The sequence below is a fragment of the Aptenodytes patagonicus genome, chromosome 6 (assembly GCF_965638725.1).
Source record: "Aptenodytes patagonicus chromosome 6, bAptPat1.pri.cur, whole genome shotgun sequence".
NCBI classification, from domain to species: domain Eukaryota; kingdom Metazoa; phylum Chordata; class Aves; order Sphenisciformes; family Spheniscidae; genus Aptenodytes; species Aptenodytes patagonicus.
In genome coordinates, this window is record NC_134954.1 from 9,102,000 (window position 1) to 9,126,757 (window position 24,758).

A 24,758-nucleotide genomic window follows, 5' to 3' on the forward strand; every position below is an offset into this window, starting at 1 on the left:
ATCTATTCTGGACATGTTTGTTCAAGAAGCACCGTGGACAAATATCCTTTCCTATCTCAAAATAAATTGCACATAATCCATTATGTACTTTTAATGCAGATTCAAGTTATTTACATTTTCGCTGAATTAATTAAATGCATCGTGGAATTTATTTCCTGAGAATTCTTGTTCGCATTCAAGCAATGATTTCTACCAGCACTACTTTTAAGTTTTAGTTTGAATATAAACTTATATGAGCAGCAAGCTGGGCCTAACAGCATTAATACGTGTTGACTGCATGAGAAAAAAAAAATACACAAGAGTGAAATGGAAGCACAAATGGATAAAAACATCTTATCAACATGTGCTCTTCAAACTAGATAAATGGTTACACTGAATAGTTTTTGCACAATGAAAGGCAGTTTCATCAAATACCTTTCCTCTGGTAAGGTCACTTCAAGAAAAATAATTTTATTGGGGAAAAAACTAAAAGCTTATAGTTTTATAAGATGAATTAGGGTGACACACAGTAGTGACGAAACTGCACAGCTAAAATTTATAGGAACACCAGGAACTGGTAATGATCAAATAACTGAGCCAAAAAGCAAACAGAATTAACAAAAATCTCTTCCAATTCCAACTGATTAACATGGCTTTTCCTGTATGCCTGGCAAGTCATCAAATGAGAACTCATTTCACAGCCAAGATGACATTTATCTACGGACTGGTATATAAAAAAAATACCTCTTTTATTAACTCTCTGTATGGAGACTTTTATTATAGATTAGCAATACCATGTATACATTTATTTAGTGTAAGTTATAAACACTAACTTACTTAAAAAGAAATTTGGTATTCCTGATCAACTACTGCTTTGAATTGAGTCCCATGATATTTACCCTAAAGTTCTATTTAAATTTAAATGAGTCATAAAAAATATTTTACAGAGAAAGCATCAAGTCCTCCCTTTTATTTCACCTTGTATTACTCGGCAACTAAACAGCACTAAAAAAGGTAACTTGGTTCCTTCACTTACAAGTCTACAGAAACTGAAGTTGCATGTTTCATGAGTGTTTATGCTTCAAAGCCAAAAATTTAATGGCTGTCTTAACAGTGCCAAATTTTCCAGAATGTATTTTTACCTGGCCACACTCATTACTTTCAATATCATAGGCTATTGATCAAGTTTTACTGAAGCATTTCTTCTTTTAGGGTATTCTTGCTGAACAAAGCAATCAGGAATTCCTGCAGCAAAAGCATCTCCATGTCTTATTTCATGAAACATAAATTAATCTTACCACTTCAGAATGAATGAAGGACAGCTTATAAAGGAGGTTCTCTTTTTCTCCTTAAGTTTTTGGGTAAGCTCTTTGAAACTAGATGTTTGAACTATCAAAATAACATAGGGATGCCCAATTAAACTCCTCCTGCAGGCAAGTACACTTTTCAGGCCTGGTGCTAATGCCAGATCTTATTTTTCAATGGATTTAGTTAAAATTTTGTAATGATTTCAAAACTGTAAAGTTTCTCCCACTTGGAGATGTAACTATTTTCTGCTCTGATTCAAGCAGGAATCAGCACCATTGTTTGACTCTGAAATGTATCATGCTGGTCAGAAAAATACACAGAGGTAAAAGTAATTTTCAATTTTGAATTCTACGCGCATTGCACAGACTGAGATTTGGCATACAAGATGAGATAAAGTATGGAACAAATTTACTCCCTGCCAACACATTATTATAGAAACTTGATACCATTAAGGTGTATCACCTTTTCACATGTGCTTTTTGAATCTGCAGATGAAGGAGGAGAGTGTATAGATACAGTTCAGATGCAAAAGCAGAAACATTGTATGAGAGAATCTCTCTCCTCTTAAAAAAAGATCAAAAGAAATACAAACCGAAAATAAGAGAAGGCCATTAAATCAGTACATCTTAATTAGTTGGGGGGGCGGGGGGGGAGGAGAGAGAGAGAATTAGATGTGCAAATGAAGAGATGGCTGCTGCTAAATTGCTATATTTGTATTGCCCTCCAAGGACTGTTTGTTATATTGCTATTCATCATATATTGATATACATACGATTAAGAAGAAAAATCTGCCATTTTACTGCAAACTGTATTTTCAGGCAAACACAATTGTCTTTTCCTTAATATTACATAACGCCCCCAAAATGCTGTTTACAGGCAGACTATTCATAAAGATATCAAGTTTCAGTTACAGGGACACAATGATGTATCTGATTTTATTCGCTATTTTGTTACCATAATTTTTGAGAAATCACCAGAGATTATTATTTTTAGAGTATTTTTATTTGATAGGTTTTCTACAATTGTGGTTGAATGCCTATAACCATTTTACTGTTGGATTTGCCGTTCAATTCAGCATTACATTATATAACTGGAATCTTTAAGGCATATCCAAAACCAAATATGACAGAAAAAAGAGCTTCAGTTAGTAAAATTGGCTTTGAATTGGTACAATTAAAAGTACAGAATGATCATACCAGAGCAACTTATAATAAGGAGTAAGTTGGATAACTAACATGTTCTGTCAGTATCTGGCAATATGTGAAAAGATTCATAAAACTTACTTCAGTGAGGTCAAAATTACATCAGAAACCAGACAGAACAGATGTGAACCCATCCTGTCTATACCAAGTTGCCTACCAGTCTTTGGCATCTTTTGGTGTGATGACAAGAGCAGATCTCAAAAACCCTAGCAGCACCCTCTGTTAAGAGATGTGGGTGGAAAACTACTCTTCCTGAGGAATTTTTGCATTTTAGATTTTTGTTCTGACTTATAACAAAGCTGATTCCAAGAAAGGTGTCTGAGACTCAGTAATCACCAGTCTTCACGAGGCTTCTGCCAACAACCGGGAGAAGGCTGCATTTTCTGCAGCAGCTGGCAAAGGCAAAAGCTCAACCTCAATCATTTACAGATAACAACTTCCATCAGTGGAATAAAAGCTACATAAACACAAAATGCTTGTCAGTAGCTTAAAATACCAGACCAATGCGTGAACACGAGCATAAGCTGTTTAGAACCTAATCAGGCTATAGCTAACCAAGCAAAATAAAAGCATTTAGAATTGTTTAGGCTTAGCTATATGATGAGGGCTAAAGAGATAAATCTTGGGATTATGGAAAGGAAGATCTCACCACAATATCCATATGTACACTTACCTGTGGAAATTCTAAGACGTGGATAACTGTGATATCAAGCACTTATCCCTAGTATTTAAGGCATTTATCCTCGGAGATTTAAATTTTGACCCCCAAAAATATTTAAGGCAGACAAAGTACAAAAAGAACAACAACATCAGCTCTGCAAAACCAGAATCCAGACAAAGCTACTAAAATAACAGGTCAAAACATAAGGGCTACATGTTATAGTCAATCTAAGCAGAAGCCCTGTATGAGTAATTTGCTACATTTGTTTCAAAGCTTTCAGAAATAGCTTGCAAAGTACTGAGACTTTTCTGAGCATAGATGCCATTACTCAGGTAACTGCCCTGTGTAAGACTTGCTTCCTTTGCCATGGCTCAATAGATACAGCACCATGAACAAAACAGTATCTGCTTCGGATGGGAAAAGTCGATAGCACCTGAGCCTAGGATTTTAGCAGGTAAGCCAGTGAGGTCCTACAACATTTTAAACCAAGTTTAACCCAAGCACCAGCACTACTGAAATCTTACCTGCTCTACTAAAATGTTCTGGCCCCTGCCAAGAGGCTACTGCTGGCCCTTATTCAATCCAGAGATGAGCTGGTTTTGGGAACTCAAAAATCAATTTATTTTTAAAAATGCAATCCTTTTACCCACATTCCATACTTGAAACGTCACGCTTTATCAGTATATGGTAACTGATGCAGGATTTAGTTGGCACATTTATGAGCTGCACCTTGCCACAGTTTCCCAGTGAAACCACCTACTTTCTTAACTGCTTCATGCTCTTTTCTATTTCCACTTCCTTTTAGCCTCCCTCTGTGTTTAATTCTATATGAATAAATTAAAGAAAAATTTTCAGTTCATTTGATTTGATGCATTTGCTCTCTTGGTTACCATGGAAAATATTCTATAATAAAATGCTATTGGATATAGAAATAAGATTTCTTAATGCAAGCTGAGAATACAACTAAAGTAAGTTGAAGGAAGTAAGATGGAAATCTGACAAAGCTTAAGTAAAGGGAGACTATAAATTTGAACTCAAGAACTGAACGGGAGAATATGAAGACTGCTGTCACAAAAAAACACAAACTGAATTAAGCAAGTTGTTAAGACTTCACGTCTTAACTGACTTAAAGAATAAATATATGTTTTTGTTGAAGGATTATCATTTCTCAGAGGCAGGACAAAAAGTAATAGCACCACTCTTCAAAGCTCATACAGGGTTCTCAGGGCTAGTACATCTTTTTCAGCTATATTACATTAATCAATCTAAATTAAGCTTTATTGTTAATATATTTTGCATATAAATATCAATTTGTTAAGTTCAATAATGAGTAAATAATTGTATAAAAATGCAAATACAGAAATACTAAGTCTACAGAAAAGCAGAAAAACACACTAGCCATGAAAAAGATGATTACCTGACATATAGGGATCTCTTCTGGCTGGTTCGCAAAGATCCTGATCCTGAACTAATGCTACTGTTCATCATCTGTTCCCGCAAATCATGTATTTTAGCTTCAAAACGACTGTATTCTGTAAGAAAAGGAGGCACTGCAATTAATTTCCTCTGAACTTCAGCAATTAAATTACTCACAAAAATGCCGAAAATCTCAGAGAATAAGCATTTGTTACAGCTTTTTTAATACAAGGAAAAAACCCTCTCAAACCCCAATATTTTTATTGAGCACTATGTTTTGTAATTAAAAGCTATGTGAAGTTTCACATTTATCAATATTAACTGAAATAAAACTTGAAATAACTGTGATTAGGCAAAGCAAATAAACAGAAGCAAATATCCATTATACTTAAAAATTTCATGTTTTTAATCTATAGTTCACAGTAACTATTTTTTCCTAATTAAAACAAGCATTTCTACTAACAATTATCATTTTTATAGTAATAAAAACTGATAAATTTTAACCCATGACAAAAAGAAAACTTCAGAACACACATCTGAAATACATATGTTTATAATCAAGAACTATATATTTAAAATTTTAAATGTTAAGAAATGGGAATGAAAAGTGTCTGAAAAAACAATATTGAACAGATACTTTAAAATTACTGGAACTGAATTAGGTAAGAGAAATTAGCACTACAAGGTGGGAAATATGCAAAACATTTTCTGAATAAGACAACGTTCCCATGGGAGCTCAGAAAAGGAAAAAAAAAAAATCCAGAATTCTGGCATGAATCTTGATCCACTTGTAAACAGCATTAGAGATTCAAACTCCCTTTATAGAATTATGTACAATGTTAATCCTGGAAAAACCGATTGTGTTCTTAAGCAGCACTGTGTACTAATAAAACTAAGCTAAATGCATTTGATTTTAGATACAAAGGCAGGCAGTAAAATAGTAGTAGCTTCTTCAGGACAAACATTTCCTGAAGCGAGGTACTTACATGCTGTCAGCATAAAATATGAACTCAAAACAAGTAAGTTTTTCCTTCAGTTGAATAGTTTGGACTTCATGATCAACAGATCCACTTGTAAAACCTTTCCAGTTAAAGGAAACGTTCTGCAGCCACCACCTTCGCCAGGAGACCACGTGATGCCTGATTATTACAAGCCAACACTGGGAGAGCCAGGGTGTGTGCAGCAAGCAGCTGCTGAACTGGGTAACGCGTTGCTCTTCCTAGCTGCACCCTCATTCCCTGCGGGCATCAAATTTACTCAGGAAGTGCAAGACTGAAAGAGGGCTCTAAAATGCAAAAATCTTGAGGAAATCTCTAAACTAAGGTTCCTTCAACAGTCATCTAAATACCATGAACGATTTATCATATTACATTCTGTAGCACTTTCTCGCACACACTCATCAGACAGTGAGCACCAAGAGTTACAGACTAACCAGAGAAGAAGAAAAATATATTAAGTTACAGAAGAATATTCTGTGAACCAGTTTCTGGTATATCACTTCATTCGTTAAGGTAACTATAAATCTGATGCTCTAGCAATAGCAACTATAATTAACCCTATCCAGATTATGACAATATGAAGTCTTTTAAATAACCCTGACTTTTGTCCTTTAAAATGAAAAGCTGGTAGTTTTTAAGATAGTATATTAGTTTTTAAAACAGCATCAAGTGCCTTTTTACAAATAAAGTCCAGATCAAATAATTTACCAGCACCAGATCAGACTGATGAGTTTGTTTGACAAGAGAAACAAAAACATTATTTCCACCACTACCAATGCTATCACTAATAGCAAAAGAATTTAAGATGACAGGATGGTAACCTAAGAGGAATGCGAGAAAGTGGCATTTTTTAGAAAGCAATATCCCTTAGGGGAAGGACCCAGATGCAGAGAGAGAATAGTCTACTCCTGCTGTGCTACTGCTGCACTGCATGGCCTTAGGTAGGTCGCCTCATTTAACTCATTTATACCTGAGAAATTATCTTTTAAGCCTCTCACCTGTTTCTTGGGTGTTTTGGAAGATTAAAGCTCTAAACTTCAAACATGTTACAAGAATGGTAGCCGAGATTTCTGACGTAAGAAATTTTTTTAATGAAATTTTTTATTTATTTCCTTTATGCGAAAGGAAAGTAAGCATGGAAGAGACCAGATAATCCAAGCATTTTCTTGTGCTACAGCCTGTTCAGTACTGAAAATATCTGCAGTTCTTTGCAATAGCTACTGGAAAAGACTACAAATTTCTGTTAAGAAAGTATCATGTGTCATCTGTTGGAAAAATCAGATTTCCTCCTATGTGGCATGTAGTATGTAAGAGAGTTAACAGGGGAGGCTATTCCTTACTATCGCTTAACTCTACTTTATCCTATATATCATCTTCAGGTTGCTGGTCTTGCGGTTTTCTGGAGTAATCTACTTTTTCTCATCAGAACTCCTGGGAAGTAAGTGCTGAATGGGTGACAGGGACATCTGTAGGAGTAAGAAGGAGATTAATTTCTACATAGAGCTCCTGCCATACCAATAAAAAAAGGGAAACTAACAGGCTGGGACTGAGAAGGCTCTATGTTCTAAAAGAAGGGGTGCCAAGAGATGTCATACTTAGGAAAAGCTTAAACACTCTGTGCAGATGGAATCTGATGAGCTCCTTTGATGTAGAGGAAGCTAAAAATTTGAGTTATATTCCTCTTACAGAAGGTTTTGGGAGGAACAGGATGGATAGAAATCTCAAAATCGTTGGGTTTGGAGCTGAAAAGTAGACAGGATTTTTGTTTTTAAAAAAGAAAGCTTGGTATTAGATACAGTGGTACTGAAACTAATGCTGGAGACAGAAAATAAGACAACAGCAGGACTCTTGATAGCATCAGAAAAACAGTATCAGTTTGGTACCCAAAGGATCAGCACCCATCCCCTGTTGACTAATTAGGCTTGGTTCAACTTCGGCATTATAAAGCAAAGAGTGAGCTTTTGCTAATCTGTCTAGGAGTGGTCATATTTCTATCTCTGTGATTAAGAAGAGTTGCATATCAACTGTCTTTAGCACCTTCAATCTCTTATTAAAGTGAAGAACACTGATGCCATCTGGTAGTTTATGAAATGTAGAAAAGTAGTTGCAGGATAGCAGCCAGAAGACTGTCCACAGCATCATCTTACGTGCTCTACAAAAGGGGAACATCAATAGCCAACAGCTGGTAGCAAGACTAGAGACTCGTATCCGAGATGCGTGTGTATCAAATGCAATCCATACAAAATGCAATTTTATTTGATTACAGAAGCACCAGAAAACTACCTACACACTTCTATGTTTTTAATCAATCCCTGCAGTAATGCCTTACTACTTATTAAACGCAAAAAAAAAAAAAGCAAACAAATTACAGAGAAGTAGCACCAAATTTACACTACTGAAAGACTTCAAATAATGGGTATACCAGACAGAGGTGACTCTGTAAGAAACCCCTTAGCTAAAGTAACATAAAAGCTGAAGTGCTGGATAAAATCAAAAGCACGATCTTAACTAACACTCGTCTCTCACACTGACAAGTAAGGAAGTATTCCTTAAGGATGAGAACTAGGCAAGCACAGAGTGATACCTTCCCTTCAAGTACCCTCCCATCCTCCAGTATTTTCAATGTTTACAGAATTTCATAAGCCATACAATGCACATATAAAACTTTTTTTTAAAGTTTTATTTTGCCACTTCAACATTCCAGAAATTTGGAGCTGGAACAGGCACAGTGAACAAGATAAAAAGGACACTCTGCTTCCTTGGTTAAGAGGAAACGAAGAGCTTGGCTGAGAAGGAATATGATTGATCTCTGGTCAAATGTGATCGAGGTAACCAAACAGAAAGGACATAAGCTATTTAAACAAAAAAACAAAACTGACTTTAACCCAAACAGAGTGGGCTGGTCATAGGAACTCCATCTACAAATATGCTTCCAATTTCCACAGCCATCAAAACATTGAGATTCTGAAATAGTATTTTAATAAGAACTATGGTGGCACAAGAAACACTGCCCGCTCCCCCCAGTGAAGTTAGAAAACAAAACAAAACCACGCAACCCAAACCCTCAATCCTTTCAGGTAAGAATTTGACCAGGATCTGAAACCTGATGTATATGCAACAGCAGTGAATGGGACTTAACTCAGGATCTCTTCTAATGTTCTGAATTTTAGGAAAGCTGCTGATGATCTACATCAAATAAAGGGTAATAGGCAGCAAGACTAACATGAAATGCAATAAAATAAGAACATAAGAATAACAGTATCTCTTCTTAGCTAGAATTTTCTAAAAGTTTCCAATAAGTTTAGGGGCAGGGAGGGAGTAGTACCTGCTATCATAACATAGAGCTTGAGGAAGCACAAGCATCTGTTGCTTCAATCCATGTCATTTATCCAACAGTACCCCACCATCACCACAGAAAAAAAAACCCAAAGCCTACTCTAGTTTACACATAATCAGTTGTTAAGAACATGAGATGGATACATCTGGGCTCAAGTTTAAACTTAAAAATTATACTAGATAAGCAGATGGTGCAAAACTAGAATAAATCTGCTCTATTTCATGTCTGCACATATTGCGCAGCAATGAACAAAAAGGATTGGGGGTGGGGGGTGGGGGGGTGGTGGATTAGGAAATCCTGGAAGAGTCCTCTGCTCCCGAGCTCCTAAACTGGTTTTACCTAGAAAACTGTAATGTTTTCAATGTCAATGTTTACTTTAACAGAAATCAAAACTTCAGAGAAAGGGTCTGAGCAGTGAAACTCTCCTGGACTGCCTATCTGGTGGGCAACAAGAGGACAGCAATAAACACAGATACATGGTGAATAGTCTATACAGGCAGGGGAAGAGAAAAAAAAAAGAGGCCGCAATGAAAATTAATTTGGTCTGGAACACACGTTCTAGCAAATGGGGCAAAAGGACAGAAGACTATGACAAGGGATGGAAAATTCTGCAAACAGCACAGAAGGAAAAGCAACTCATGGAAGCATGGATGTGTGTACAGGGAACAGATGGCAGCACAGCACTGAGAAGCAGAGATTCTTACATATACTGAACCCACGAAGAGCTGAAAAAGTTCACTTTAATTAAAAAAGTATGCCCCTTGCTTCCCTCTTCCCATCTGTCTGTAGAAAGCCCTCCTTTAGCAGGACCCATTGGATCTGCCAAAGCAGGACTCTTATGCTGACAATTTTATGTAACTACTGATTTATATTCTTTTCTCCACTCAGAATACTCCATTTTCCTTTTCATGGTGCCTCCAAACAAACTGAGGAGCCTGGTAGTAAGTCAGGATAGCCACCATCACACTGATCTTGTATTGACCTTCCATTTGCTTTCAATTCTAAGCTTCTGAGGCAGGACTGCCACAGCATATAGATGACTGAAGTTGTATGTATGAGTTCTAGTCATGTACTACTACCATCCCTTGATTATCTATACTGGTATTTGATAAATTCATTACCATTCATGTTTTGCACATCTTTTCTTGTTACAGACTGTAGTACAAATTTCAGTTGGTAGATGAGGTTGTGGAGTATAACATGTTTAGTACAACCACTCAAATACACTAGCAAAGAGGTTACCTATTAAAACGTATGGACCACAATAAAAACATCATAAATCAGTTTTGAGGAGATACTACTTTGCGTCAATGCTTGTCGTTTCATATTAACATGACCTGAGAGAGACCACAATGCATTCCACATGCTACTGGTGGCTTTCATGCACTCTAATGTGTAATGAGCTTGTACCTCGTTAATCACTTGAAAGACTAGGCCACGGAATTTCAAAACAGATTAGAAAAACTGCTGTTGTATTTAGTTAAGAACAACTCCCGCAGAGCCTGCAAAACTCAAAAAGAGACTAGGTCCAGTCACTGCTGAAGTGAATTCACCAAAAGTGTTGCTGAAGGTTTACCACGCATTTACAACTTGTAAAAGGCTAAACTGTTCTTAAAGACAAACAATTTTATTTATTATATTAAAGAGCAGGAGTGAGGTTTTAAAGGATTGAAACATGTGTAAGCCGCCTTACAGCGTCTGTCAGGACTATATATAGCAGAACCCTTCTTCTAATCTTAATGGGCCCCATTTTAAAGATATTTTAATTTACTAATCTGGATTACTTGCAAATGAGTAGAACCAGGTACAAAACAAAAAAAAGTTTGGAAGACTAGAGACCATGTACCCCAGAACAGGGTGAACTTTTTTCTTTTAATTATTTTTTAAAGAATTTTTAATTTTATGAAATTGGGATGTACTTTTAAACCGCCTTTGGTTAAGACAATCCATGTTCTCAGCTAGAAAGCAAGGGAAGCTCATCCTCTTGATACAAAACAAATACTGAAAACTAAGTTTTGCAAAAGCATTATTGGCTTTGTGCTACTCCAGCTGGACTTTTACAAATAGAAGATTTACAGTATATTTCAAGACAAATGCTCAGAAAATAATCTTAGCTTATACACATGAAAGTGCTACCATTTCCCAGACCTTAGTTATTCTGTTTTAAATTCCACTAGAAAACAGTGCATAGATGAAGTGTCACAAACAGAAAAATTGGCCAAACACTGGCCATTGAAAGGTAAGCTCTAACAAAGCATCCCCCCGCCTTTTTTTTTTTTATTTATTTTTACTCATTTGTTTTAAAGACAAGAGAGAATGAAAAATACAAAGTTGTCATACTTGGATCTTATTTTCAGCAGATAAATACATTCCTTCAAAACAAAAAAAAAAAGAAAATCCACCTAAAAATCTGGCTAACAAAGTATGAGATTTTTTGATTGAACTATGAATCTTGAATACATTTTGTAATAGAGAATCACTTATTTCCTTTAATAAAGCTGAAAGAAAAATGTGTGTTAACTATCTATATGAGCAATGTAAGTTCAGAAGCAGAGATTTTACAAAAAATACTTTAAAATCTTCTCTTGATGTTCTGGCTCCACCTTATCCTAATCTTACATTGATCCACCCAATCACCTAAGAACATGGAGCTAATCTGATCACATAACCATCTTACCACTCTTTCAGAAAAGAAGTGGATATACAGAGATGGACTCGATCAGCTGAATTACAAAGAGAGACCAACATAGATTCTAAATGCTAAATAACAGGCAGCTGATAACTCACATGAAAAAAGAACTGCTGTACTAGTTAAAATTATAATTATTTTTTGTATGTCAGGTGGATCCTTGAGAAACAAAAAAATGTTTAATCGACAAAATTATTTTCTATTCAATTTCAACCAAATATATTTTCATATTTTAAATATATTTCTTTGGCTATTTTTCTTACTTTTAAACACTTCAGTGCACTCAAGCTATAATACAGTTATGGTAGCCTACTGGTACCTCATACCTTTTCAGAATGGCAAAATCTAACCTTCCAGAAATTCTGAATTTTGAGGTAACACTATTATTATGTCATCCTCAAAACACTTAAGAATGTTTCAGATGACCTTTTAATTTGAATGGACACAACAACGGAAATGTCAGTGTGAGATGAGGGGAGAGCCCTCCAAGGACTGTACACCTCTGGACGGTCCTATACTTCGCCCTTGCTGCTCCTCTCCTAAACTATGTTCCCTTCAAGCACTGAGAATCTCATGTTCCCATATCCCCGCTATGTAGCATGATCAGAACTCTGACCATCTCCGAATCCCCACTCCCAGGAGATACACATATATCCAAATTGCCTAGAGCTTCCTCTCATTCTTCCACACTAATACGACAATTTTTCCTTGCCACCCTACATCTGTAGAAAACCCAAAGGAAGACGGCAGCGTGGCACTGAGGTGTCTCTGCAGAGCCAGGAAAATGAAATGGCTCAGAAATCTCTACAAATGAAAATGGCTCATCAAAATGCTTTTGTGTACTGGAGCAACATCACTTTCTTTGAAACTGCTGCAGGTCATGGTACTTCCTTTCCAGTGGAACTCACAGTAAAGCAAAACCCCTTTTTATTCATGAATGATGTCTTGTAAGGAGATAGAAATTTGTAGGACAAGTTGGGGAATATGGAAAAGCTTCCAAACGAAGAGGGAAGCGAGAATGACATCCTGACTTCCCCACCATTTCTATGGGATAATTCCCATTTCCCAAGCTTCTGGTCTTCTTCTACCATGGACAACTCCTCTGCAGCAACCAGCCCCAACAGGTTCAAACCCAGTGATGACTGCAACTAGGGAGATTTTGTGTATACGTGTGTATAACACAAAAGTATGTGTAAGTACAACCCAATAGGTGACTCAACATTTTACAACAATAGCTCGTAGGTAAGTTGCAAGATAAAGCATGGATGCTACAAGGAGAAAGCAGAAGTCAACCAACTACAATTGTGGTAGTACAGAAGTGGTGTCTGATGCATGAATTGCTTTTGAAAATAGGAGAATACCTTCACATTCCCTGTTTGGCTTTTAGCTATCCCAACAAGTGCTGGTAAGTTGCTGAAATTTGATTCACTATAGTAGGAAAATTTTGTAAGGCATCTCTCAAATTTACAGAACACTGCTGGAAACTAAATGAATGCCCAGAAGGATATTTTAGGAATGAGATTACATCTGTTTTCACCCAGTTCTATAACCAAGGAACATTTCGGAGATTTAAGGGAAAAAAAGTCAGCAGTTATGTAATTTGAGCCCAGATATAATAAAAGCAGTATCATTCAGCCATATTAGTCTACCCCAAGTCCAGTAACTAGTGTTTGATAAACCACGTTGTCTAACTGGATTTGAAGAGACGGATATGGAAAATTCAACGCTTTCTATGATAAGGGTTTTCCAAAGATTATTTTTTTCTACAGCCTACTCAGGCTTTTCTGTGAGAGAACTGCTTGCAAAAATCCTCTTTTCCCGGAAATCTGAGGAGAAAGTCAAATGGGGAATTTCTGATAGAGCTAATGTGGTAGGAAGTAAAAACATAAATTAGCATTCCCCACCACATCTATGAACATACAAACTGTCATATACAATTCCAGGGACTGAAGTGAGCTGGTACCAAGTGTCTTCCAAATGCTCCTATCATATTCAATCTATTTACCCAGTTATAATGAGCCCTGATGGATGTCTAGAATCTCCTTGATCTGTCCTAGCTGTCAGCATCTTTTACAAAATCCTGCTGGATGTATAAATATAAATAAAATACATATGCAATACAAGCAGTTATATCTGATGCTTTTCATCTTTACGAAGACATCTGAGAAACACCAACGATGAACATTAATTTTATGAACTCTTCATTTTAATACTTGTTAACCTTTTTTTTGAATGGCATAAACAAAAAGTGAGATAATTTTATATATATATATACACACACACCCCATATATATAAAAAAAAAATTGCAACTTAAATGAATCAAGTAAGGGGGAAAGACGACCATCTGCAGCTGTAGTTTAGGAAATCTGAAGACGATCAAAGAACATACGCACTTTTATCAAGCACACTCAATCACATGGATGATATTTTCTATTCGGAAAGTCAATTCTCAAACAGACTGCTTTCCTATGATAATAAACAAACAGTAACCTTTAAGGAAACATTCTCTTTACTAATGTCTAAGATATGAACAGTATCTGATCCAAGTTACCTCCCACACCAGACCTGAAAGAAACCGATAGCTGGAGCTCCATTCAACCTCTTACGAGGAGTAAGAAAAAGGCAAGCAGAGATGTCAAAGTCAGACATTAGTTACCTAAGCTCTCTGAGGTAGGCTGGCCATGTGTCAATATATACTTTGCCTCCGATCTACAATGGATCTCAATCTCCTAGGTACACTTTTCCTTCATGGTATACTTCAAAAGGGTAGAGTAAGCCCTAACATGCTTCCAACACCTTCACTCCAAATAGGTATTTTAAGCACTATTTTAGAAAGAAAGATGGTCATGCAGACCAAACATCTTAAAAAAAAAAATCCTTTCTTTGAATAATGTGTCCGATGTCTGCCCATAATCTAGGATAATCCAAGTAACAGCTCCCACATGCATCCTCTTAAGTGGGCCCTATAAGTCTTTGAGAATTGCACTCTCAATACAGCTCAACTGCATGCAGTCTTATTCTGAATGCTTCCGTAATCATGAAGGAATGAGTACAGCTCTAGGTTTGAAGTCTACAAGTGACAGTCGTTGAGAAATTTGTAAGAGGCAGCGTATGTTGCTCTGGGCAAATCTCTGTGCAATGACTCAAAATCAAAATTTCCAGTGCAGAAAGAGCAGGAACCATCCAAAATGCTTAGTTCTCTTATTCTAAAAGGAAAAGAGAGTTCCGACTTTCAGAGTGCGAAGGGATTCTTTTCTTTTTAAAAGCCTGAATCCCAGAAAGAGAGGACTGAAAATTGCTGCTTTTGCATGCAGTCTGGATAATTTTTTTGGCAAGGGGGGGGGGGGGGGGGGGGGGGAAGTGCTTATGTCCTGGGATATATTCTACCAGAGAAACATTTGTTCTGCATCTCAACATACCTTCCTGGCAGAAGAAAATAGCAACCAAGAATGCCCTCTTTGAACAAAAAAGTGGCCAGGTGCTCAAAAGGACAACTCATGGGCAAATAAAAGCACAAGTTTTATTTCTCACTAAGGTGAGGGATCCCTATGCAGGGAGCAAGAAGGTGTAACAATTTGACCCACCTGTTACAACACTGAAGAGCTAAGCAGAGGATAGGCCAAATGTGTATCAACAGAAGTATTTGACAATTCTGACACAAAGCCAAAGCAAATATTCCAGAACCAATGCTGACCTTGCTATTCCTTCTAAAAAGAAGTGTCAGAGTAAGCACTCCCAGAAAACGAATCCTGGAACAGAGGAATCTACAGATTCAACATGTGAACAGGATGCACACCCTCTCAAGACAATACAGGCATTGACAACATGGGCTGGCTGCAGGGATTTGACCATGAACTAGACATAAACAAATCAGTTGGCCTTATTATTGACAGGGTTCCTGGGTCACTGGAGATAGATGATGTTGATGTGGGGGGAGGGGGAGGGGAAAGGAATGTGAATGCTAACATTTCAAAGACTTGGGGAGGACAGGATAAGAGAAACATGACAGAAGAGAAGAAATAAAGAATGAAGAAAAGTGTGCTGCTATCAGCTACCTAAAAATTTCAGATTAAGGCAGCAGTCCTGCTCAATGTCCGGTCCTGATAAACACCTATGCCTACCCCTTGCCAGTACTGTTAAAGGAAGATTTAGTGATGGGCCATCCAATTTAGCAAAATTGGAGAAAGCTGTTGATCATCACAGTTCATAATAAGACATCAAAAATGTCTTACTATATATAAACAGTAATAAATGGGTTTACAGACTCAAGGTAAGCATATAATTTTAGACTATTGAATTTTTAGTCTCAAATAGACAGAGGCATTTGAAATGTGCTGTAGAAATACAAGAGGACAAATATGTGTATTGTAATGAGGCAGTATTACTTGGCTTCTGCAGAACACACAAGGCTGGTTAATCAGCATCAGCTACAGTCTAATCTGGACCAGAAGAAATTGCTGAATAAACAGAAATACCAGCTCAGTATAAAACAGAGGAATAAAAACCTGATGGTCTCCTGAGGTCATCCGAATCAACACAACAGAGAAGGAATTAGTCTTTTCTCCTCCTACCACTAAGGAAAATAAAACTGCCACATTAAAGGGTGAAGGCAACTGTGAAATACAAAAGTAACAATGTGGTATTTCTACCAAGTTCTGAATGTACAAGGCAACCCTTACCTTCTGGACGGTACTGAGCTACAATAGTTACTGCTTGGCCTGCATTCTTCAGGGCTGCTGCTGCCTGTTCATGGGTTGCTGCTTTTAGATCTACTCCATTTACCTGCAAGTAATAACAAAAAGCTCTTTATCGAAATAAATGTTTGTGTTTATCATCATAGAACACGGTTTCCATGCCATGTGAGTTTCCCGTTTCCAACATTACAAGCTAGTTAATACAAAGAAAGATTACTTATCCTTACTGAAAACCAAAGCCAATAAATCCTCTCTCACGTATCCCCCTTTGTTAAGAAATACTATGATTGTCACAGTATATCACTTAATGAATTTGTATTCGCTAGGTCAATTTTCTTCTTGTTCAAGACCTTTTTCTTTCTTTTTACGGAGACACAGGGAATGTTACTTTCTGTGATGGTTTACCTCACCTTTCTACAACAGGGCTTCAGGGACCTCCTTCGCCAAAGCATGCCTACAGACCATTATGTGTAACATCCAGTGACAGACCACACCCTCCATGAAATTGTCTAGCCTTGTTTTCAATGCAGCAGATTTAAAAATAGTGTCAGAAAAAGAGTGAAGCAGAAATATGCGTGTCACATTTTAGACCAAAAGTATTTTTCATAGTTCAAACTAAAATAAAGGTGCACTTCAATATCAGCATTTTAATAACAGCAGAGCCAAAATTATTTTTTCCTCTTGAATAACTACCAAACTACAATGTAATTGTCCAAAGAAATGATTCTCCATAAATTAAGTCATTTTACAAAGAAACACACAAGATCTTTATGACCTTAAGTACTAATATAGAAAAAGCCCTCAGACAGGTTGGGGATGGATCTGTTTAAGACTAATAGGAAAGTTTAGTAGTTACTCCAAGAAGTAAAGCACCTGATTTTAGACACAACTGCCAATTGTCTCCATCTCATTAGAAGGCTTATTTCTGAAGCCTGCATTCTTTCAATTTAGACACACACACCCCTCAGCTACCAGACTAAGATAAATTTATGTCTTTGCTGAAAAAAATATCTCTGAGATAGGAAAGTGCTATTTTAATCAGGATACAGATCAGAAACTGAGGCAGACTAAAGTCCTCAAAGATACTTTGGAAGTATATTGGCATCTGTTCCATTGTCTCAAATTTAGCTTAGTTAATGATAGTCTTTGCATATAAATCATATTAACTGGCACTAATATCTAGGGAGGGGAAAATTTTGTTGTTGTTTAAATAAAAGAAACAAGGAATCCTACAGAAATTATACGGTCTCCTTTTCTAAGCTCTCCACTCAGGTCAGCTGGCCCTCCTGCAAGTATGAAAGAGATGAAAATTCCTTCTCCATCTTCTCCTCCAACAATGTTGAAACCAAGACCTGTTGATCCTCGATGCAGGACGACCTTTCTAGGCTCCCTGAAGAAAAGAAAGGGATATGAAATCTTGGTCACTAGTCATGAGTAAAAGTATAATAAACAATTAGAAAAAGCTAAGTTTTCTGAGAAAAGTAGTGTTGAAAATTTAGGTATCAAAAGTTACACATTTCTTAAGGCAACAACATCATATGTCCTACAGCCTGCCCCCAGTCCTCCCCCCAAAGCTTAGACTTTCAAATAATAGCTTCTATTATTTGTATGCTTTCAATTTTGCTTGTTGTTAGGTGAACCGAACAATTCATAAGTATGTATGCATTCTAAATTCCTATTATGCTACAATCCTATTCAGCACTAAATGTCATTACTTAACACTTTCCATATTGTTCAAGAGCCTCAGTATAGCTTGTATCAAGTTAAGATAAGGCCAGTCAACTTCTAATACAGAAACACTTCTTCCAAAAATCTACTAGTCGGCTACTTGACCCAATACAAGAAAAGCATAAATGATTTCAGAAACAGACATTTCTGATAAAGCAGAGCAACTGTGCACTGCAGTTGAAAAATCAGTAGAGAGCGCTAAAGAACAGTTAATGGACATTCTTAAGTATTTGGAGACATTAATTATTAATTTATAGGATAAACTAAGAAGCAGCATTTTTCCAAAACAAACAAAAAATATCTAGTCCGATCTTTAAAAATCACTCAATTTTTGCACTAGCTCTTAAATCAACTTAGTGTCAAATTCTTAAATTTCATCCCCTTTCAACTATTATATTCATCTGTTCACAGTACTGTTTTATTACAAATAAATGACATTGTGAAAACCTACGTATATTGCTCTGGATCACACTAATATATTAACAAAAATGCTGCAGTTAGAGAACATAAATACACGGTATCTTTTCAAATATTACTCAAAATTTCTAAACCTCTTTTGGGGACGGAGGGAGCAGAAGATGTGAAGGCAATTTAAAGAAAATCACCTAAAGCCTTCTCTGAATAGCCCTTGCGTTTCAGAAGAAATCTGAAACCCTCCCTTTACAGTAATTTTAAAGGAAAGCTATAAAACCGTAAGTTCAGCAATGCTATCAGCAGAACAGAATCACTTTGGCTTATACGTCCACCTAACCCTAAGTTAAAAATAACTACAGAGACATACATATCTTGAGGCTCTCCCACCTTCCAATACACTAAAATTCATTCTCCAACTTATTATACCACATATGTTTCAATCCTGGGTACACCCTGCCTCAGAAACTGAGTGACATTATCCGTATCAGATGATGGTGTGACACAGAATTCAGCAACAACATACTGAAAATGCAATATAACATTCCTATACTTGCAGAACAGAAGGGTAACAAAATTAGAAGAGCTCCCCTTTATCAGCGATGATGAACAAAATATTAATGCAATCTACTGAATCAGTGAAGGAATGAATAGTCTGTTAATGGGAAAGGATTAAGAGCTCTCTAGCCTTTCTGGATTTACTAAATCTATCAAAACAAACCTGGGAGGCGGGGAGAAGAAAAAACATTGCTGGCTTTAAAGTAAGAAACAATCTCTAGTCTGCTCATACTACCATCCTAAAAAGCTCAGTCAACTATGGACCATTTTGGCAGGGCATTCTGATTTTAATACTATTCCTGGACTGATAAATCATGTGTATATATATGTGTGTGTATTTTTATATATTTATTTTTATTTATATAAAAAAATATATCTGGTTTTCTCCTTACACCAATGTTTACAAGTGTTAAGAAACTAATCATTTGCATTTATTTGTGGAAATAAAATATAGCATTCACTAGTATTTGCCCACAAACACATCTTATGAGCTTCCCTGGTTAACTAATTTGACATGTAGCTTTAGTTATTCATTACCTGGTAATCTCATCATCTCCAAGCATTCCCTTAGGAATTGGTGAATATCGCCCTGGTGATGCTGGGGGCAAGGACTGTCCCAAGTAGGCAGATGGAGTGATATGGTTATCCACTGGCTGAGAATAAGCTTCGAAGAGGAAAAAATTAAAATAAAATAAGCATTAAGGCAATAAGGAAAAAGAAGCTGGAGAAACTGAAACAAAGTATTATAAGGAGTGACCTCTTCTAAAACCAAAATATAACAGTTCAAATGATACATTATAAATATCATAGTTCTAAAATACTGTGTCGCATCTACACATTCTCCACTTTAAGTCTCCTCACACTTTAAGTCAGTAAGCAAATTTTTCAGTTTGATTGTGTCTCAAAAAACCCTTTTTTTAGAAACAGGCACTGTGGATCGCTGAAGCCCATGAGGACAGTCTGGAGATTTATCCGTTTTTAAAGTTGTCTTTAACTTGACTGAAGTCAATTAAGAATTTCAGTTTCTTAAAAATCACAATGTTGGAGCAACAGTGACAAATAGAACCATTTTAATGTTACACTTCTTCCAAACTGTCAAGCTGCCTACCTCTTGCTTTTCAATGCTTTGATGCAGAGCATCCTAGCATCTCCAGAATACTCCAGGCCATTCTGATCACCAGGTCTGAACAGGGAGGGATGTTACATTTCTTAGACACTGAACAAAAACCATCTTTAATAGCACAGGTGCTGGTAGTGATGCTAGCATGTGCTCAGCCAACAGCACACATCAGGAAACAAAGGTAGGATTTTTCCACCTCCTACTCTTCAAAGTAAGAGCATCAATTTACTGAGAGGAATAAACAAGCTAGTGCAAAAAATTTCAACTGTACTCCAAGGGTCAGTTGCCTTATTCAGAGGTTCACTGATTAAAACTAGAAAGGAATATTAAAAGGATTTAGTCTTACCTCTTGCATAACAGGCCATGAATCCTGCACATGAAGTGTGTGTGTTTTACCTGAACCACAACACACATACTAGAAAAATTTAGCACCCTAATGATTTCAATTGATGGAAAACATTCTACAATTCCAGGAAAGTTGTTCCAATAAATAATTAAAAGGGTGCATTATATTTCCAAGTTAGGCACATCAATTTCAAGTGTCCATTCACCAGGCGTAGTCATACCCGCTGTCTCCTATTACAAAGCATATCCTACAATTGAAAATCTTTTTCCTGGTGTAGGTGCTTCAAGCTTTGAGGCTTAAACATGGAGGGCGGGGACACTTCACAGATTCAACGTTATTAAAGTTGCCAGACTCTCTTCGCTCTTATTCGCTTGCTGTATCTGATGTGGTGCCTGACCTTTGAGGATTTACACTAAAACCAAAGCTTTTTAACTGAATAGACATGAGACATTGCAGAAGTGACCTGTATATTTGTTTTTCTTTTTAAAACACTGGCAGAACATTTGGATCACATACAAACTTCATCAAGAGTATTTTTATATGAGAGTTTTGCTAAACAGCCAGCTTTCAAACCACCCAATCTGCACTGGGTTGATTCTGTATTATTCTAGATTCCTAGTAAACCTCTGTGCAGTAAATTCCATATATGGAGAATGTATCACATCAACATTGTCTTACCCTGATCAATGGTCTAATTAAAGAGGTACCGAGCCAGACAGGGAACCACCTACAGTACCTTAATGCCTGGCACATAGCATCTGGTATCATATCTGATTAGGCAGATTGCTTCTTATTCTTTAAAGCTTTGTCACACTATTAGAGTTCTTTCTGTTTTCTAGAATGTGTTTCAGCAAGCATTAAAATCCACTATTAACAGCTTAGGCAGTTTAAAAGTACTAGCTGATAAAGTATTTAAGCATGTTATTCAGACCCACAAGCCCTCAGTGGGTTGCATGCTCTAGTCTGGGACTGTGCAGAATTTTTGGACATTGCAACTCTGGATTCACAAGTGGTTTCAGCAAAAATCAGCATCTGAGTGCAAGAGGTAGCCTGTCCCCTTCTACAACACAGACAAAAGGAAGCTTCCTCAAGTTAGCTTCATGAGGTCTACAGCAAAGAGAACACTGCTTTTGCTAAAACCAAGTCATCAACAAAAGCATTCATGTTTGAGAATTCCCTAATAATTAGGAGTTGTTCAAGACACATGACTCCTAAAACCATTTTGTAGAACAGCTGTAACACATGTACATTGCACCTTCATCCTCTGCTCCATGCAAGGATTCAAAGACTATAGATCCCAGCACGTGCCCCAGCACGATATGTAGCTTCTATGCACTGGGAACAGATTTGGACAGTTTACTGTCAATTTCAAAACTTGTTTTTTAGCCACACTAGAGTTTTGGCAACAGATTTTCACAATGATTACCAAACCATACAGCAATATTTACTTTTCAATGGAAAATAATATATATATTTTAATACAAAAACTGTATTTCCATGTCACTGTACACACTTTTTGTTTAAAGCAAGTGATACTTTAAAAAAGTTACTATTGTACATAAATACAGTTATTTTGTTTTTCCTCAGAAAATTTTACAGCTAAAGCACAAAAAAATGGAATGCAGACTTCATGAGCTCTTTTCCAATTAGTGGAAAATGGGTTTTGATTAAAAAAACCTGGACAACTGTAGCACAGTATAGCAGCTCTGTACATTCTGTTCATGCACTAAATCTTCTCATTTCACAAAATGAATTTACAATTGCTTTTGACAAGTCAGTGGCAGCTATTAAGATGCATATTTTATAGGAAATAAACAGATTTTTCATGACTTACAGTGCTTTTAATTTGATTTTTAAGGTTCCTAAAGCTTTTAACTGCGTCATGTTCAGAAACAGAGATACCAACTAATGCTGTCACATATTCTTTTTTTTTTTTTTTTTTAATTTTATATCCTTTCACCATGTAACTAAAACTCAGCTATCAAGCAAAAGAACAGTTTATAAATGATGTAGCCAGTGCTGATGTGGAACAGTCCACAGGTCTGAAATAATAAAGTTCTACATATGGTACTTGCTTAGAAAAGTCAGGTCCTTTTTCAAGGCTGGTTTTCTCAGCACTAGAGAAGCAAACCTACAAGGCATAAAAAGGCTCTCTATGGAGTTCCTGGAAGAAAACGTGCCTGTGCCTTTCCTAAAACTGTTTTAGCTGGAGATTATACCTGAAGAATATTCATGATGAACATGAGAGAAATAAAAGGCAAGCCATCACTTTCTGAATCCTAAATCAGGTCTAAACTTCTAAGTAAGCATTATTACTGATGTAACTGATAAAGGAACTGTGTTTTGGATGAACAGAAAATTACATGCATAAAATGAACTTGCTTTGACAGGAAAAGTCAAAGATTCTTAAGGAGAAATTGCATTTCCAAATCCACCCCCCCTTGACATAAAAGAGTTCTACACAAAAAGAAAATGGAAGATTTCCTATTATTTCCTTATTATCTGCAAACTGAGGACACCAATCACACGCACAATCTCTAAAATGGGAAATAAAATTAAAACTTTATTGTAATTTACTGTCATTACACATTCTTCTCTTCCCGTATTTATGCCATTTAAGGAACGATAAGGCATTTATGTCTCTAGTGAGGAAACTGATTATTCCCTACCTTGCAGTATTTTATTTCTCAGTCCAGGGTGGAAATACTGTAGCAATGCACACACACACACACAGGACAAACACTTTAAAATTGACTAGAAGCGAAAAATGCATCATTAATAATGTCTTCAAAGGAGGCCTGTACTAATAGCTATAATTATTAAACACACGAATCAGTTTAGCTGCCAATGGTGTTATAGCCAGCTGGGTGGCATCGGTCCACAGGACCATACCACCTACAGTGCTGCTGTTCCTCTGCATGCAAGGAACATAGGTTTTTTTGTTGAATTTCTGTGTTTCCTATACTGGAAGTTCTCACATTTCAGTGCCTCAGAGACTGGGTGCCACACAGGAGAACAGTACTCAAATGGCAATGTGCTCAGAAAGAACAATCTTTCATAATTGCATTCTTCTTGAGTCAGAAAATGGAGATCACTGTAAAGTAACTGTTTAAACTCAAGGGTTAAAAGAAAAACCTCCCAGAAGCGATAGAAACAGGCATAGCAAACAACTATTCCAGACTGTCACGGGCTGTGGTCAAGCTTTCACTGCTCACAGTACAAGTCTCTAGAGCTACAGCACATAACTATGAGCTATTTTTTCCACATTCATTCCCTGCTAAATGCTGTGGTCTCAGACAACCCCAACTCTTCTTTAACAAGATTTTCAACATTAACTTCCCCCACAGGCAGCCGGAAGCCATTCACTCACTCTGATAAATATCAAATGATGGAGGTCAACTTTTCAGCCCCAGATGCACAAAGAATTATGTTGGCAGGATCTGTACTCTTCTCAATAAACACAGCCATAATTCAGAATCTCAGAAACCTCTTGATCAAATGTGCCTTGATACAAACATACTACCCCAAAGACATATCAAATGATTTAATTATCTATATGGATGCTAACTTACTTTGTCCCATCTTTTGCGCCATCAGACCACCTGACAAGACCGTACTATTGTGTGGCTGGTACTCTTACTACAGGAGTTCTAAAAACAGATTTTGCAGAAAACCTAGATACTGAAATTTGTGAACCTCGTTCTCAAACAGTTTTTCAGAATCCTTAGCTCTGCATTTTACATCTCTATCACCACGGAAAGTGAGGCAGCCCTGTAACTAAACTAGACCAGTTCCAGAGAGAAAGTCTTAAAGACAGTCAAATTCTGAATTTGGTGTTTTGTGGACTTTTGAATTAATTACTGTGTTCACAAAAGTTAGCACAATGAGCAATCTACTGCGTGTTCTGCAGACAGTACAGATACCAAGCCGGCAAGTACTGTGCACTGTGCTTTTAGATGTTTCTGATAAAATGAGTGTTTAAAAAAAAAACTACACAAATAAAATAAAAAAACAAGGGGAGTTCTGGGCAGTGAGCAGTCTATGTATATACTCAGGTAGCAGACAGGGTTTCTACCTTAACATCATGTGTAACGGGCATGTCCACAAGCAGCCTCTCTGTGAATTAAAGAGATTCTGTAGTAGAAGGAATAGTATGTATTACTTCTCCTTTATGATGGGCCTGAACCCCTAAGAACCTGGATAAGAGGATTCTGATGGACAGAAATAGAAAGGAGGATTGCAAATACATGTCTCAAAACAGCTGCAGGTGAGTAGGTAAAGAAGGAAGATTGGTAACTGTTTTAACACTC

The 24,758-nt window shown here is 36.8% G+C and overlaps 1 protein-coding gene across 23 annotated transcripts in view; it reads right to left on the reverse strand.

Annotated features, from left to right (window-relative positions):
- DLG1 (discs large MAGUK scaffold protein 1) overlaps positions 1-24,758 on the reverse strand; it is a 173,380-nt gene that overhangs the window by 30,845 nt on the left and 117,777 nt on the right. For all 23 annotated transcript variants that reach the window (XM_076341028.1, XM_076341025.1, XM_076341033.1 and 20 more), the window contains 4 exons: positions 19,520-19,646; positions 17,519-17,675; positions 16,271-16,373; positions 4,568-4,682 (listed from right to left, as the gene is read on the reverse strand). In XM_076341028.1, coding sequence (XP_076197143.1) covers positions 4,568-4,682; positions 16,271-16,373; positions 17,519-17,675; positions 19,520-19,646 — 502 coding nt within the window. The remainder of the gene's footprint in view (positions 1-4,567; positions 4,683-16,270; positions 16,374-17,518; positions 17,676-19,519; positions 19,647-24,758) is intronic.